General features: G+C 54.7%; 1 protein-coding gene across 1 annotated transcript in view; it reads left to right on the top strand.

Moving 5' to 3' along the window:
• The window catches only part of MAML1 (mastermind like transcriptional coactivator 1), a 41587-nt gene extending 26912 nt beyond the window's left edge, over positions 1–14675 (top strand). The window contains exons 2-5 of the mRNA XM_006739909.3: positions 4481–5893; positions 7845–8072; positions 9796–9892; positions 11229–14675. Coding sequence (XP_006739972.3) covers positions 4481–5893; positions 7845–8072; positions 9796–9892; positions 11229–12208 — 2718 coding nt within the window. The 3' untranslated portion in view covers positions 12209–14675. The remainder of the gene's footprint in view (positions 1–4480; positions 5894–7844; positions 8073–9795; positions 9893–11228) is intronic.
• The last annotated feature ends 772 nt before the right edge of the window (positions 14676–15447 follow it).

Raw genomic sequence — 15447 nt, 5'->3', positions numbered from 1 at the left:
AAGTCTGAATTATCTGTGGTACACCCCACACACCAGGTAGGTGGTTGGACAAACAGGAGTCTGGAGCTCTGTCGATGTCGGGGTAAGAGAGCATATTCATTCACAAATACTTACTGGGTGCCAGGCACTGTTCTAGGTGCTGGGTCTCTGCTTTTCATTCTAATGGGGGGAAGCTAGGCTTATTCACCTGAGTACCTCTGGGGGAATTAACAAGGAGATAGGCTGGAGAGATGGAGAATAGTCGTTCTATGACTTTTAGGAGATAAGGGACCCGAATTATGTGCTAAGCGACCCCTAGGGAGATGGGGAAGAAGTGTTTTGGGCAAAGAGAAGAACAAGTCCAAAGGCCCAGAGGCAGGAATGAGGGGGCACGTTTGAGGATCTCTAAGAAGGCTGGTGTGACTCAGTGTGCTGTACATGGGGGAGCATGGAAAAGGAGGTTGGATGGAGGGCAAGGGCTGATAGATCAGCACTTGATCCCTGGCAGATGGGTTTATTCTGAGTGTGATGCTCAGTCATAGGAATTTGGAGCCTTGGGAGTGGATAAGATCACTCAGAGTATGTATAGAATAAAAAGAGGAGAGGGGCACCGGATTGGCTCAGTCGGTTGGGTGTCCGACTCTTGGTTTCGTCTCAGGTCATGATCTCGTGGGTCGTGGGATTGAGCCCTGCGTTGGTCTCTGCACTCGGAGAGGAGTCTGCTTGGGGATTCTCTCTCCCGTCTCCCTCTGCCCCTCCCCCCTGCTCGTGCACTCGCATGCATGCTCTCTCTCTCAAATGAATATATAAATCTTTTTTAAAAATTAAAAAAAAAAGGGTGCCTGGGTGGCTCAGTCGTTAAGCGTCTGCCTTCGGCTCAGGTCATGATCCCAGGGTCCTGGGATCGAGTTCCACATCGGGCTCCCTGCTCGGCAGGAAGCCCACTTCTCCCTCTCCCACTCGCCCTGCTTGTGTTCCTGCTCTCACTGTCTCTCTTTGTCAAATAAATAAATAAAATCTTAAAAAAAAAAAAAATTTAAAAAAAGGTGGCGCCTGGGTGGCTCAGTCATTAAGCGTCTGCCTTCAGCTCAGGTCATGGTTCCAGGGTCCCGGGATCGAGCCCCGCATCAGGCTCCCCTGCTCCATGGGAAGCCTGCTTCTCCCTCTCCCACTCCCCCTGCTTGTGTTCTCTCTCTCACTGTGTCTCTCTCTGTCAAATAAATAAACAAAATCTTAAAAAAAAAATTAAAAAATTAAAAATTAAAAGAAAAAAAGAGAGAGGACTCCCATACTCATTTGGACCTACCTCAAAGGAGAGTAGAAGGAACAACCAGAAAAGTGGAAGAGAAAGCAAGATTCTGTGGTAAAGAAATATGAAGACAGAGAGCTTTAAAGATGCAGGAAATTATTAAGAAGCAGATGATGGAGGGAAAGACTGAAAATGTGAACTGTGTTTAACAGCATCAAGGTCATTGCCTGCCTCGGGGAAAGCAGCCCTGAAGTCTCCCTTCTGCCCCCCCTGCCCAATTCAGCATCGCATCAGCTCCCCAGAGGATGGAAGCCGTATTGCAGTGGGTCAAGGTGCTAACTCTTGGGCCGGGGTTGGGGGGGAGGGCTTGTATTTGGCTGATAGGAGGATGACCAAGGAGAGAGATGACCCTGAGAAGGGCAGAAAGCACTGGTGGCTGCCCCAGGTGACTGCCCACACATGAGGAATATGGAGGAGAGAGCCACCCCTGTCTTAAGCAGCCACATGTGTTTGTTAGCGGAAGAGTATAGGTTTTACCCTGTGGTTAGTCTGACCAGAAAGCACACGGGAACTTCAGTGGTGGGTGGCAGAGGCTGGCCTGGGAGTCAGGCCTGCAGGGAGCTTTGGTGGAAGACTGGGTGAGCATGCAGGGCCTCCAGCTTACCATCAGGCATGTGGTACCCTTTAACAAAAGCCCCTTGAGAGGGAAACGAACACCAGATCACGGTATCCCAGGACCGGATCCTCCTGGAACCCTGTGTACCACGAGACCATTCCATACTTAGGACAGGAGCCTCTGAGCTGAGCACCCAGAAGTACCAGATACACTGAGAGCAAGCCCGTGTGTTTATCTATGGCAGCCGGTTTTGTATGCTTTCTCTTAACTGTGTTTGTTCTTATATAATTTATAATCCGTTCAGGCTGTCTGCCCATCTCTTTTGTAAATTCCCAGAGATGAGTCTCCGTGGTTTACCCATCTTCGTCTTCCTCTCCAGTGCCCTGCACGTATCAGGCACTCCTGCAAATGGGCCACCACATTCCACCCTCCTCACCCCCGCCTACATCATTCCAGTTACATTGTGTGAGCAGTTGAGAAAACGGCCTGATGTTTCCTTTGGCTGAAAGTAATTGGATTGCAAAATTGAGTTGTTACTTTGGAACTTGTCTGCTGCTGTTTGCATGCGGATATTGAAAGAAGGAGTGGTAGCTTTTATAATTGTTAGGGTAAAGAAGGGTTCTGTTTCTAATCTGGGACAACCAGCTGACTCATCAAGTGCCCTGACCTCCTGGATTTCCATCTTACCCCTTAGGAGAATGGAAAACTGGGCTCCCAGGTTTACAGACAGCCCAAAGCTGACACTGAGGAACAAATGATTTTCCAAAAAGAAAATAATAGAAAGAATAAAAATCCAAGAAAAATCAGCAGCTCATTTTGATTTCCTTGTGACGGATTAAATGGCTATGAATTGCCCTTCCCCAAAGGAAACTTTCCAACAGTAGATCTTATAAAGGTCCATTTTAAGAGCATGGGTCCCTTCCCCCCTCCCGCCTCTAGGTGGCAGCAGGAAGCAGAAGAACGCACATGAAAGTAAGGCAGCCGTCTTGTAGGATCCGAGGATCTTGTTCAGCTTACACCTCTGTTCCATCTGTTGAGTATCCCTAAGTTTTTCTGAGCTAACTTAGGTACCCAGATATGGATTTAGAGAAATACGGACTCAGCCAGGATTTATAGAGCCCTGTGCAGTCAGCTTTTACAGTAAAGAAATCGGAAAATCTTGAAGTGGGGCTAAAAAGAGGAATGGGAGCATTGAAATTGGGACTCCAGATTGAGAAAATTGCTCTCCTTGTTTCCTTGCTCGTTGCACATTTGTATCTAGGAGGTGGTTTGCTGCTGAGAGCTGGTGCCCAAGGAGTCGCCTTGGGCAGGACCCCTGGTCAGAGCACTCACGCACGCAGGCTCCTCAGGCCACTGCGGTGGGTCCGTGTAGCCCTTCTCTGTAGCCAGAGGACAGCAGTACGGAGTTCTGGATGCTACGGACTCCTCTGATCGCTATTTAAAGATAATAATGGAAGCTACTATTTGGAACTTTGTAAATAGCACAGTGTAGATGCTTAGGGTCAGTGGGAGGGAGGGTGAAGGACAAAAATGTAACAAAATTAAAACTGTAAAGGAGCAGCACCATGTTAGGACTAAGTGTAGGCATCTCGGCTGATGGAGGAATCATGTCCCAGGGGTTGAAAATGAGGCTGGGGGAAGAGTGGAAAGATACCACCTTCTCTCCTCCCCACTCCCGTTGTCACGTTCTCTTCACGAAACTCCTGCGCCTGGACGCCCGACACTGTTGCTCTGCTGCTTGTGGAGGGCATTTGTCATCACCTGTAGCCGTGTGTGTGTGTGTGTGTGTGTGTGTGTGTCCGTCCCGTGGCCCATGAATGCCGCAGTGTGCACACAGCACTTGGCCCCAGCCCAAAGTGGGCTGTTAGAAAGGCTAGCCGAACAGATCTCACAGGGGAAGCAAGGACAACGATGCAAGACAGACTGGCTGTGTTCAGAGGGATGCTCTCCATATTGAAGTGGTGGGGTTCGTGGGGGCTGGTGACTGGGCGCAGGGGACTGGAAGCTGCTTTGGGCCAGCAGGGAGGAGGGTGGGCTCGTATGGGAGCAGCCCTGCCTAGAGAGAAGGGGTGGGGCCAGGCACAGGGCAGGAAAACTGGCCTGAGCCACACAATGGCGGCGCAGCCTGGTGCTCGTGAGCCGCCCCCACCAAGGCATGAGAAGGAGCCCCTAGCAGCCAGGGCTCCTCCCGGGAAAGCGGAAGGAATCTGAGTTAAATCAGCTTAAACACGAGGAATTTTTTGGTTCCCCAAAGTGAAAAGTCCAGGGGTGCTGGTCTCCTGTACAACCAGGACTTAGGTGGCGCCCTCAAGAACGCGTATGTATCTTCTGGTTCTTTCTCATTGGCTCCATTCTTGGGCACACCCTCTGACTAGACGACTGTGGGCAGCATCGGGCTTGCGTCCTGCAGGAAGAGAGGGCCACAGAAGTCAGGGACGCAGGCACTGATGGACGTGGGCTCACTTTCCTGCAGCGCCGGAAGACCTGGGAGAGGGGAAGTGGGGGGGATGTGTAAGCTGGACGGGTACAGTCAGCAGGAGAGCGCTGCGGGGATGTGGGCCCTGACTGACCTCACCGTTGGGAGGGGCCTCCTGCGTGGCGCTGTGTCTGAAGTCCCTCTTGTCCGTGTTTTGCAGCATCTCCACGATACAGTGAAGAGGAACCTCGAGAGCACCACCTCCCCTCAGAATGGTGAGCAGCAGAACGGCTATGGAGACCTCTTTCCTGGACACAAGAAGACCCGGCGAGAGGCCCCTCTGGGGGTAGCCGTCGCTTCCAACGGCCTGCCACCGGCCTCCCCCCTGGGGCAGCCTGACAAGCCAGGCGCCGAGGCACTGCAGGCCAGCGGGAAGCACTCCCTGGGGTTGGACTCCATCAGTAAGAAATGTCTGGCAGACTCGAGCCTCCACTTGAACGGGGGAAGCAACCCCGGTGAGCCCTTTCCTCTGAGCCTGAATAAAGAGCTGAAGCAGGAGCCCGTCGATGACCTGCCATGCATGATCACAGGGGCCGGGGGCTCCATATCCCAGAGCAACCTCATGCCTGACCTCAACCTTAACGAGCAGGAGTGGAAGGAGCTCATTGAGGAGCTGAACAGGTCAGTGCCCGATGAAGACATGAAGGATCTGTTTAACGAGGACTTTGAAGAAAAGAAGGACCCAGAGTCTTCTGGGTCGGCCACACAGACCCCCTTGGCACAGGATATTAATATTAAGACAGAATTCTCTCCAGCAGCCTTTGAACAAGAGCAGTTAGGCTCTCCACAAGTGAGGGCTGGGTCTGCAGGACAGACCTTTATGGGGCCTTCAGCCGGCCCCGTGAGCACAGATTCGCCCAGCCTGGGGGGCGCTCAGCCTCTGTTCCATGCCTCTGGTCAGCCCGGGGCCGACAATCCCAGTCCCAACCTGATGCCGGCATCAGCCCAGGCCCAGAATGCACCAAGAGCCCTCTCCAGCGTAGTGTTGCCCAGCCAGGGCCCGGGAGGGGCCACGGAGCTGTCCTCTGCCCACCAGCTGCAGCAGATCGCCGCCAAGCAGAAGCGTGAGCAGATGCTCCAGAACCCGCAGCAGGCCACCCAGGCGCCAGCCCCAGGCCAGATGTCCACATGGCAGCAGACGGGCCCCTCCCACAGCCCCTTAAACGTCCCTTATCCCCTGGAGAAGCCTGCCAGCCCTCCCGGCTACAAGCAAGACTTCACCAACTCCAAACTGCTCATGATGCCCGGAGTGAACAAGAGCTCCCCGCGGCCTGGAGGCCCCTACCTCCAGGCCGGCCACGTGAACCTGCTAAGTCACCCACCGCCAAGTAACTTGAATCAGAGTGCCGTGCCTAACCAGGGCTCGGTGCTGGACTATGGCAACACCAAACCCCTGTCTCATTACAAAGCCGACTGCGGGCAAGGCGGCCCCGCGTCCGGGCAGAGCAAGACCGCCCTCATGGCTTACCTTCCCCAGCAGCTGCCTCATCTGAGCAATGAGCAGAACTCCTTGTTTATGATGAAACCAAAGCCAGGGAACATGCCCTTCCGATCACTGGTTCCACCCAGCCAGGTGAGCTCCCGGCTTCCCTCTCTGTCACTGTGTACCCCTGTGGTCGGAGGGAGGGAGAGAGGGAGAGAGGGAGGGAGCAGCTACCGGCGTCCTTTGAGTCTCTGGAGAGAGAAAATCGGTCAAGCAAACCAGGGTCGATTCTGAATAAACAGAAATAGGGTAAAATTCCCTGGTGCAACTTGGTTTAAAGTATCCATACGTTTGAGGCATCAGCTGACAGGCAGAGGCGTCGAGTGTCTCCCGCCTGCCGTACAGCGTAAAGCCAGTCACGGGTGGCTGTATTCTGCAGGTAAAGGTCACGTTTAATGTGCTCCTTAGAGGCCTTGCCTTTGAAAAAAAAAACAACACCTTTCAGATCTCTGTGTGCAAAATACCTTAAGATTTAGTAAGGGGAGAGCTGATTCCCCGACACCTGTAAACTCCGTGGCTAAGTAGGCGTGACGCTCCAGCCGGCAGAGTCACGGAGAATGGTCGCGGGCCAGTTTTACCGCGATCACTGCGTTTCTGCTCATGTTCAGATGTGTGCTGAGATGTCTCTTCCCTAGCAACCTTCTCACGGCAAGGGCTTGTTCCCCCAACTTCCTCCAAGACAGAGGGGAGCACACGTGCTTTTCTCCCTCCACGGTGTGTCCCACACTGTCCCCGTGTCCGCACGCATAGATCCCTGATCCTTGTTGACAGTGTGGCAGCAGTTGCGGAACGTGGGGCGTGCCCTCCTGTTGGTGTGCCCTGTCATCTCATGGTCTTCACGGCTATAAGCCTGTGGCCAGTACCTTTGCAGGTACCCTTGTGTGTGTGCAAAATTTTAAAAATTAAAAACCTGGTGTTGGTAATAATAATAATTGGGAAATCAGTGCCCCTCTGCTGATGAGGGTGTGCACATGGGCACGGTGCTGGTGGGAAGTAATTTGGCGTTAAATATTCTTCTTAAGCCATAAAAATGTTCGTAAGCATCGACACATTATACCCCTGCAAGAAATAATCCCTAAAAAAACAGGAAAGTAATATGCGGGATATTCATTGCATGTTATTTCTAATAGCCCCAAACCAGGTCAGGCCTCTCAGCAGGAGAGCACACGTGGAAATGTTGGTGCGGCCACTGGTACCAGCCGGGAAACTCTCCACAGCCACTGGGAGCATCCCTGAGAGCACCTCACAAAGCACTTGGAGCCCGGAGGCTTCTTGGGGGGCGGGGGGGGGAGGGAATTATCCAGGGTCTGTCTGCTCGAAGGTTAGACTCTTTCTTCTAAGGATGAAATATACAGACCTTAAAAGACTGGAAAGGAGCTCAAAAAGTCAAGCTTATTTAAATGATCATTGCTTTTTACCTTTGTCCCTGTTTCGAGTTAAATTTTCCCCCTTTTAAAATGTAAGTCACGACCGGATAATACTGTGGAGCCTCTGACGGGCTAATGACTCTGAGCTTTTAGCCCACCTATTAATTGAGAATATTTATTTAAGTTTTCATCGATGCTCCGTATTTTGTGAGCGTGAGTATCTGACAAAAGCCCAGCAGTCTGGTCCCAGGAAAATGCCCTACACAGATGGACACGTGGTACGGTTTCGGGCACGCCTGGGGACCCGAGGTTGGCACGCTTGGAACTTCTTGGAACCTCGGGTCTCCATCCGTCAGAGCCCCTCAGGGCGTTCCTCCTCCGGGGGCGCATCTGCGTGCACGCATTCCGGAGAGCGAGCGGCCTGGAAGCCAGGCATGCGGACGTGTGGGCTTCGGGCTTCAGTGGGAACCGCAGGCAGCAGGGATCGCGTGCAGCTGCTGACGCTGCCCCTTGCTGTGCCTGGGTACTCGGGTGTGCGGCCTGGGGTCCCGTGCCCTGGGGTCAGCCTTGGGGGGGCGCGGTGCAGAGGCTTCAGGGGAGAATCTGCGCCGACCGGGCCTGCTAGACTTCACTGTGTTCCTCCTGACCCGAGACCCCCTCCTCTGTGCGCCCAGGAGCAGCCCCCGCCCAGCGCCCCTGTGGCCGCCGCGGGGAGCCAGCCGCCCGCCGCCTCGGCGGCCAGCACGCGCAGCAGCGCCCCCTATCTCAGCAGCCCGCAGCAGGCGGCCGTCATGAAGCAGCACCACCTGCTTTTGGACCAACAGAAACAGCGGGAGCAGCAGCAGAAGCATCTGCAGCAACAGCAGTTCTTACAGAGGCAGCAGCACCTTCTGGCAGAACAGGTAGACGAGAGGGGAGGACGCCCCCGCCGCCCCCGCGTCCTCCGGCCTCCCGCGGCACTGCCCGGCTCTCAGCCCCACTGCGCGCGCGCGCGCGCGCCTCTGGGCCTGCGTTTGCGTGTCCTTTGCCCTTTTATTTTAAATTTTTTTTAAAGATTTATTTATTTGAGAGAGAGAAAGAGCACAAGCTGGAGGGGCAGAGGGAGAGAATCTAAAGCAGACTCCCCTCCACGGACCGAGCCACCCAGGCGCCCCTCCTCTGCCCTTTTAAACCGCTTCCCAGGAGTGTGGCCTTTCTCAGCGGGGGCCTGTGTCCGAAGCCACTTTCATGTCACTTGGCGGGGATTCAGGAAGGCAAATCTGTGGCTAAAACTGTATTTGTTAGGGGCGTTTTTTTTCCATACCCCACGTCCACAACTACCAGAGCCCCGAGCTCCCTGGTCTGCCGGTTCACTGTGGGATCCAGTGTTGTTGTAAGTGTAGTTTGTGATAAGCCAGAATATGACACAGGGGAATGGAAATGTCCCCGAGGCCCTCGAGTTCTGGAATCAGGCCCGCCAAGCCCCCTCCACATCCTGCAGTTCACCCGCCTGGTCCCCAGGTGCGGTGCGCGGGCACCAAGGTGACAACGATGCTCGGGATTTCAAATTCCAGCTTGAAAAGTTGTAAGAGAAGAACCAGCCACCGAGAAGACGAAGGTGCTTGAGGAGGACTTTAAGGCCCACATCCCTGCCCCCGTTCTGCCATTTTTACAATTAACAGCTTTATTGGGACTCAAGTCCCATGACCTCCAGCCCATCCATTTGAAGTGTACAATTCAGTGGTTTTTACCGTATCCACACAGTAGTGCAAATATCACCACAGTCATCACAGTCGATTTCATCCGTTTTCAGCCCCTAAAAAACCACATGCCCATTAAAAGTTGCCGGCCATGTTGTAGCGCACGCTTCCCTCCTTCCTGTGGCTGAGCGGTACTCTCGCGTGTGGATGAGCGCCGTTTGGTTTATCCATTCACTGGTTGATGACGTTTGGGTTGTTGTCCCCCCTTCTTACTACGGTCGCAGGTTTTCGGCTCTGTTGAGTGCATACCCGGGGGCGGAATTGCTGGGTCACGTGGCAGCTCTTACGTGGGGCCCTGTGAGGAGCTGCCAGACTGGGCTCCCAAGCGGCTGCCCCATTTTACTTTGCCACCACCATGTGAGGGCGCCAGGCTCTCCACAGCCTGCCCGTACTTGGCTTGTTGGCTCTAGCCATCCTAGCGGGTGTGAAGGGGATGTCATTGTGGCTTTGATGAGCATTTCCCCGATCTACCCTCCCAACATTGGGCGAGGGGCACAGGGGGAGAGAGAATCGTAAGCAGGCTCCACGCCCAGCTCGGAGCCCGGTGCAGGGCTCCATCTCATGGTGTTGAGACCAGGACCTGAGCCGAAACCAAGAGTGGGACGCTCAACCCACTGCGCCCTCCAGGCGCTCCCCTCATCGTTTTTTTAAACCAATACACCACCGTTTTTTGTGTTTTTTTTTTTAATCATTGTTCCTTAGATCTGCCCCATCCTTCTGTTTCACACAGTTTATTAAAAATCCCCCAAATGGAACCACGAGCATTATGTCCGCGGGAACGCATCCGTGAGTAACAGACGTAGGGTGTGCTTCTTTCTGTTCTAACTCTTGTTTTTGTTTTGTGTGGGTCTTGTTGTTTTGGTCTTTCCTTCTTGGTGTTTTCTAGGAAAAGCAGCAGTTCCAGCGCCACCTGACGCGCCCACCTCCCCAGTACCAAGACCCAGCCCAGAGCACCTTCCCCCAGCAGGTCGGGCAGTTCGCAGGTGAGGGCCCGGGGAGGTGGGCACAGGGCAGAGCGGGTGGCTCTTGTGTCGGCCTGGCTTCCTGCTAGGGGCTAACTAGATGGACTTGCTTGTGAAAGTCTAGTCGCCCGCGGAGCACGGCTTTCTAGGTCCCCTGCAGGCCGGGGGAACAGGGTCGTGGGGGCAGGCCACTTTGGCGAGTGCTCTGGTGGCGCCATCTTTTGAAGCAAAGTCCTTCCTGGCCAGAGGATAGCTTATCAACAGGAAATGGCTTCTGTAATTCTTAAGAAAGTTCTTTGTTTCTGCCATTGCATGCCTTCAAAAAGCGACCCTCTTATTTTCCAGATAAGGAGAGAATTGGGGTAGTGTGTGTGGCCTTTTGCTGCTTCTCTTTCTTCCTTTTGTCTCACTTTGGTGTCACGGGCAGGAAGCACTCTGAGGTCTCAGATGTGCACAGGAACCTCGCTGCCCTGGCTCAGGCCATCCCTCCAGGAATAAACAGGACCTCACACCCTTCCTCTCTCACCCCCACGGTGCCAACAGCTCGTGCACCCCTCACCTGAGTGATTTGAGCAGCCCCCGCCCAGCCCCGGAACCACTGTTGCAATCCCCTCGCCCTGTGGCTCTGCAACCTCGCCCTTGACGTGGCAGCCCCAGCTCCCCTGAGTCTGGCCACGGCTCTCTGTCCAGCTGCATCTCCAGCCGGTGGGGACACCCTCCCAATACCCCAGCCACGGAGCTCCCCACACAGCCGGCCTCTCGTAACTCCATGCCCTTCCATGCTCTCTTCTCCATCTAGAATACTCCGTTTCTCCAAACTGTTAAATCACTGAAATTCGATCCTTTTAAAACCCAGTGTCTTTGTCACCGTTTCTCTGAAGCCCTCCGCAGATCTTCCCAGGCACTGAGCCTCTGGTCCCCTGCCCTGCCACCTGTCGTCATCACCTGGTCACACTGCACGGAGCCCTTACCTCCCCGAGGCAGACCCTGGGCTGGATCCGTCCCCCTCCTCCCTGTGCCGGCAGGGGGCTCCCACAGAGCAGAACCGGGGTGGGACTTTGACAGGGGAATCATTGAGTCTCCTGGCTTCCCCCACCCTGGGGTTGGCCCCTTCCTCTGAGCAGGTCTTAAATTCCTCGCCGCTCCAGACTGGCCTCCGTTCCACCCTGCAGGAAACCTGCTCCTCTTCGGCCCCCAGGGCTGTCTTCTTCGAGGCTCCACTGACCTCAGGATACCCGGTGTTCTGGTTTGGCCTTTCACGCCAGAGCGTAGCGCCTGCAGCTGGGGTCGTAGAGCCCCCCGCGGCGGTGGGCCAAGAAATGCCAGCTTGATTGCCCGGCTCCTCTCTGTCTTCTAGGGTCCTCTGCTGCTGTGCCTGGCATGAACAACTTGGGGCCATCTAACTCCAGCTGTCCTCGAGGGTTCCCTCAGGCCGGGAGTCTGATGCCGATGGGCCCCGGGCACACTTCGGTTTCCTCGCTCCCCTCAAACTCAGGCCAGCAGGACCGGGGTGTGGCCCAGTTCACTGGCTCCCAAAGCCTGCCGCAGGGCGGTCTCTACGGCATGGCCTCCAGCATCACCCAGATCGTCGCCCAGCCCCCGCCACAGGCCACCAACGGACACGCCCACATCGCAAGGCAGACCAGCGTGGGCCAGAACACCTCGGTCTCCGCGGCCTATGGGCAGAACTCTCTGGGGAGCTCCAGCCTCTCCCAGCAGCACAATAAGGGGACCCTGAACTCTGGTTTAACCAAGCCACAGGTCCCGAGGGTGTCAGCTGCTATGGGAGGCCAGAACCCCTCGTGGCCACATCAGGGCCTGCCGAACTTAAGCGGCCAGACCCCAGGGAGCAGCACCGTGAGCCCCTTCACGGCAGCCTCCAGTTTCCACATGCAGCAGGCCCACCTGAAAATGTCCAGCCCTCAGTTCTCCCAGGCGATGCCCAGCAGGCCCATGGCCCCCATGAGCTCGGCAGCTGCGGCGGGGTCCATGCTGCCCCCCGTGAGCGCGCAGCAGAGGACCAGTGCCCCCGCCCCAGCACCTCCCCAGGGAGCCCCACAGCCGGGCTTGCCGGGCCTGAGCCCCGGCGGGCCTGAGCTGGGGGCCTTCAGCCAGAGCCCAGCACCGCCGATGGCGGGCCGGGCAGGACTGCACTGCGCTCAGGCCTACCCCGTGCGGACTGCGGGCCAGGAGCTCCCCTTCGCCTACAGCGGGCAGCCGGGTGGCAGCGGGCTGGCCAGCATGGCCGGAGATGCCGACCTGATCGACTCCCTGCTGAAGAACAGGACTTCAGAAGAGTGGATGAATGATTTGGACGACCTCTTAGGGCCTCAGTAACTGGAGGGTTTGCAGTGTTCTCAGTGCTCAGACAGCCTGTATTTTTGTTCTCAGATTCAAGAAAGAGCAACTACTTGGGACCAAAAGCCCATGGCCCGGGGAACCGGGCGGAGTGGGGGTGGGGGGCTAGAGCCCCAGGGCTGAGGCGGGCCCTGGCCAGGGCCTGCGGGGCTCCCCCGGCTCCAGCCAGCAGTTGCGGTCGGTCGGGCTGGCCCCAGCCCCTCTGCTGGTATCCGTTGCCCGGTGTCGGGACAGCAGGACAGGGTTCTACAGGTGGTTTTCAATCCAAATGACCAAAAAACCCAACAGTAAGAACAGTGAAACCCCACGATGTCAGGCTTACAAAAATCTGTGCCGTCGTGTTGACTTAATCCAAGATTTCTCCACTTGCCCCCATGCTGGGGACAGGTTTCATTGCAACTTCATATAGCAGAACTATTTGCAATTTGTAGCATAGAAAAGATTAAAATTTTTTTTTAAAGATTTGAAGACCGATTAGGATAGGTGGTGGTTTAAACCAGTTGCGTGGCATTGGGAACCGAGGGTTTCCTTGTGGTCAAGAGCCTTATTCCTGCTCTTTGTCCGCTTTAGGGGAAAGGGAGGGTCCCTGGGAACTCATTTCCGTCAGCGCAGCCTGAGACCGCATGTGCCAAAAAGGAACAGGATGCGTGAGGTAGCAGAGCTGGGGACACAGATGCGGCCTCTGCCTCCCCCTCCCACAGTGCTGTGCGCCCCCCCCGCCCCCAGGCAGCCCCCGGGCTATGTGCTGAAATGGAAAGTTCGGGATGCCTGTGTCCCCTCTCTCGTCGTCACTCCCCACCTTCTGCAGTTTTCTCTGAAAACTGGGATTTAATGTGTCAGGAAGGTGATCCTAGCTGAGCTGTGCACAGAGGTCTTCACCCCATCTCCAGTTTCTGTGACCTTCCTGCCTCCCTTCTTTGTCTCTCCGGGCCAAATGGAAAACTTCTTGAAGGCGACAGTGTACTAGATTGGTGGGGAAAGAGTCACTAGAATTCCCTGGGGAGTCCCAGCGTTGTAGGCGGGAAGGCGTCTCCTCCCCAGAAAGCAGAGGTGTGGGGGAAGGCGGGAAAGCGGGGAGCACTTTGGGGGGGGGCAGGCAAAGGAGAGAATCCCACTTGGTTTTACCACTTCTGCCACTCTCCCATGTCAGATGACTTGCACTTTTTAAAGAGAATGGCTTTATAACACTAATAAATCCTTCTCGAGATCTGAGTGGATTTCTCTCTGAAGGTCTATGGACTTGACTAAGCTAAGAGTCCACAAAACAGAGGGTTACCTGTGGGCTGTTTCTGGACAAAACAGATGGAGAGAACAGTTGGGTTAGAACGAAAGCAAAATGGTAAGTGCAGGGTTGAGACCCTTTTAAACAGTGTCGGAGAGCAGATAGGACACTGAGAAGAGTGGCTTCCATGCAGAGTGGTCTCGGGAGAAACCGAAACCCTGTTTTTATTTCCCTGGAGTCTCAAAGTGGATGGTTCAAGGAGTGTCCTGTGTAAAGAATTGAGCCAGGGAAGATACCCACGTGGGCAGCCTAAGTGGCTTTTGAGGGGACAAGGGTTGTGCACAGGAGTTATTATTCTGCACCAGCAGTGCCTTTCATGGGGGTACTTGGACCCTCAGATCCTCTTCTCTAATAGCCATTTGCCACCTTGGGTGGTGTCTGGGCCATTTCCCCTTTAAACGCCCTCCCTGCCCTCCCCAGATGCTGAATTTAGCTTTCAAAGAAGGGAATGAATCATAAAGCCAGTGAAGACTCCACCCTCTGTGCGAGTTCCCCAATCTGAAGGGGAAGAGGGTGACTTCAGCGGGTTTTCTACCAAAAATAGCGGGCTGAAGGCTGGTGATGGGTCCTGTTCCTCTCCCGGTCTCCCTCTGGCTGCTCACCTCTGTCCCCTCCTGGGGAGGGCCACCCCTGCCTTAGTCCTCGGGCCGCCGGACAGACAGCAGGCTTCTTCGCTGCAGTGTTGAAGCAATAAAATGTGATGCTTGGGGTCCCCCCAGGGAGCTGCCCGTGGCTTTATTTATGAATCTGGTTTTTGGGGAGTCGGGAGGAGATGCCTCCGCTTCAGTGCAGATCCCCTCTTCCAGGAGCCATGACTCAAAAGAAGGGTGCTCGGACTTTGTTATACACATTTGCTTTGTGTAAATAAATGTTTACAATTTTATATTAAAGAGGAAATAAGCGTTAGAGTTTCTGACTGTATATTTTTTACTTTTATAGATTTTAAAACTATGATCCTTTATATATGTGTTTTGGGGGAGCTATGATAAGTTTTATGGCAAACGGTTGGTATTGTTAACTTTTTATTGTCATCAAAGTACATAAAAATCCCATTAATCCCCTTATTCTTCTACCGCCCTTAACTCTGGTATACACCAAAAAGAAATCTTTACTCTCCTTCTTTTATCATTATAAAATAATAAAAGTATTTTGCTAGTATGGAAACCGCCTGTGTGTTGGAGCTCACGCGGCTGCAGGGAGGGCGGGGGACCGGCGCGGGACTCCTGGGGGGGGTGGTGTCCATCCCTGATGCACCTGCCCGCCCACTGCACGGTGGAGGGAGGGGGGACGTTTGGTCTGGCTTACCTCAGGGGACAATCTGTTACCCGATGACGATGATGGGTAGGAGGGTGGACGTCGGGGCCACCACCCTCTCCCCTCTCTGGGGCCCGCCCAGTCCTTGTGTCTAACGGGAGGTAACTCAGGGATACTTTAGGTCCTTAGCAGTTGAGACGTTTTACTTGAAGCCCTGAGGCTTACCCTCCGAGCAGCCCCCAGGGCCTACTTAGTGTCCCCTCCTCTTTTTTTGTAGGAACATGTGCTCCAGCACACCCACCCTTCCTTGTCTTCACGCTAGCAAATGCACCTGCGCCTCTCCCCTCTTGGCTGTGCCGGCCAGCGGGATGGCTGCTCTAAGCTGGGCGGCAGCTGCTAGCCCGGGCCTACAGACCTTTTCGTGAAGGTGGGAAAGATCATCTTTGGACCCTCGCCCAAAGTGGAAACTGATGTGGGAAAGACGTTAGGGTTCGAGGCCGACAGCCAAGAAAGAATTCCTGAGACGTTTTTGGTGCACAAAGGTGATTTTATTAAAGCAGGGGGACGGACCTGTGGGCAGAAAGCTGCACTGGGGTCATGAGGGGCAGCCTGTTAAATACTTTCTCAAGTTGGGATGTTAAATACTTTCCAGTTGGGACGGGGTCAGGGATAGCGAAAGTCT

Source organism: Leptonychotes weddellii, chromosome 7 (assembly GCF_054177405.1).
Source record: "Leptonychotes weddellii isolate Sample4059 chromosome 7, ASM5417740v2, whole genome shotgun sequence".
In the NCBI taxonomy this organism is placed as follows: Eukaryota; Metazoa; Chordata; class Mammalia; order Carnivora; family Phocidae; genus Leptonychotes; species Leptonychotes weddellii.
This window is presented reverse-complemented; position numbering and strand designations above follow the sequence as displayed.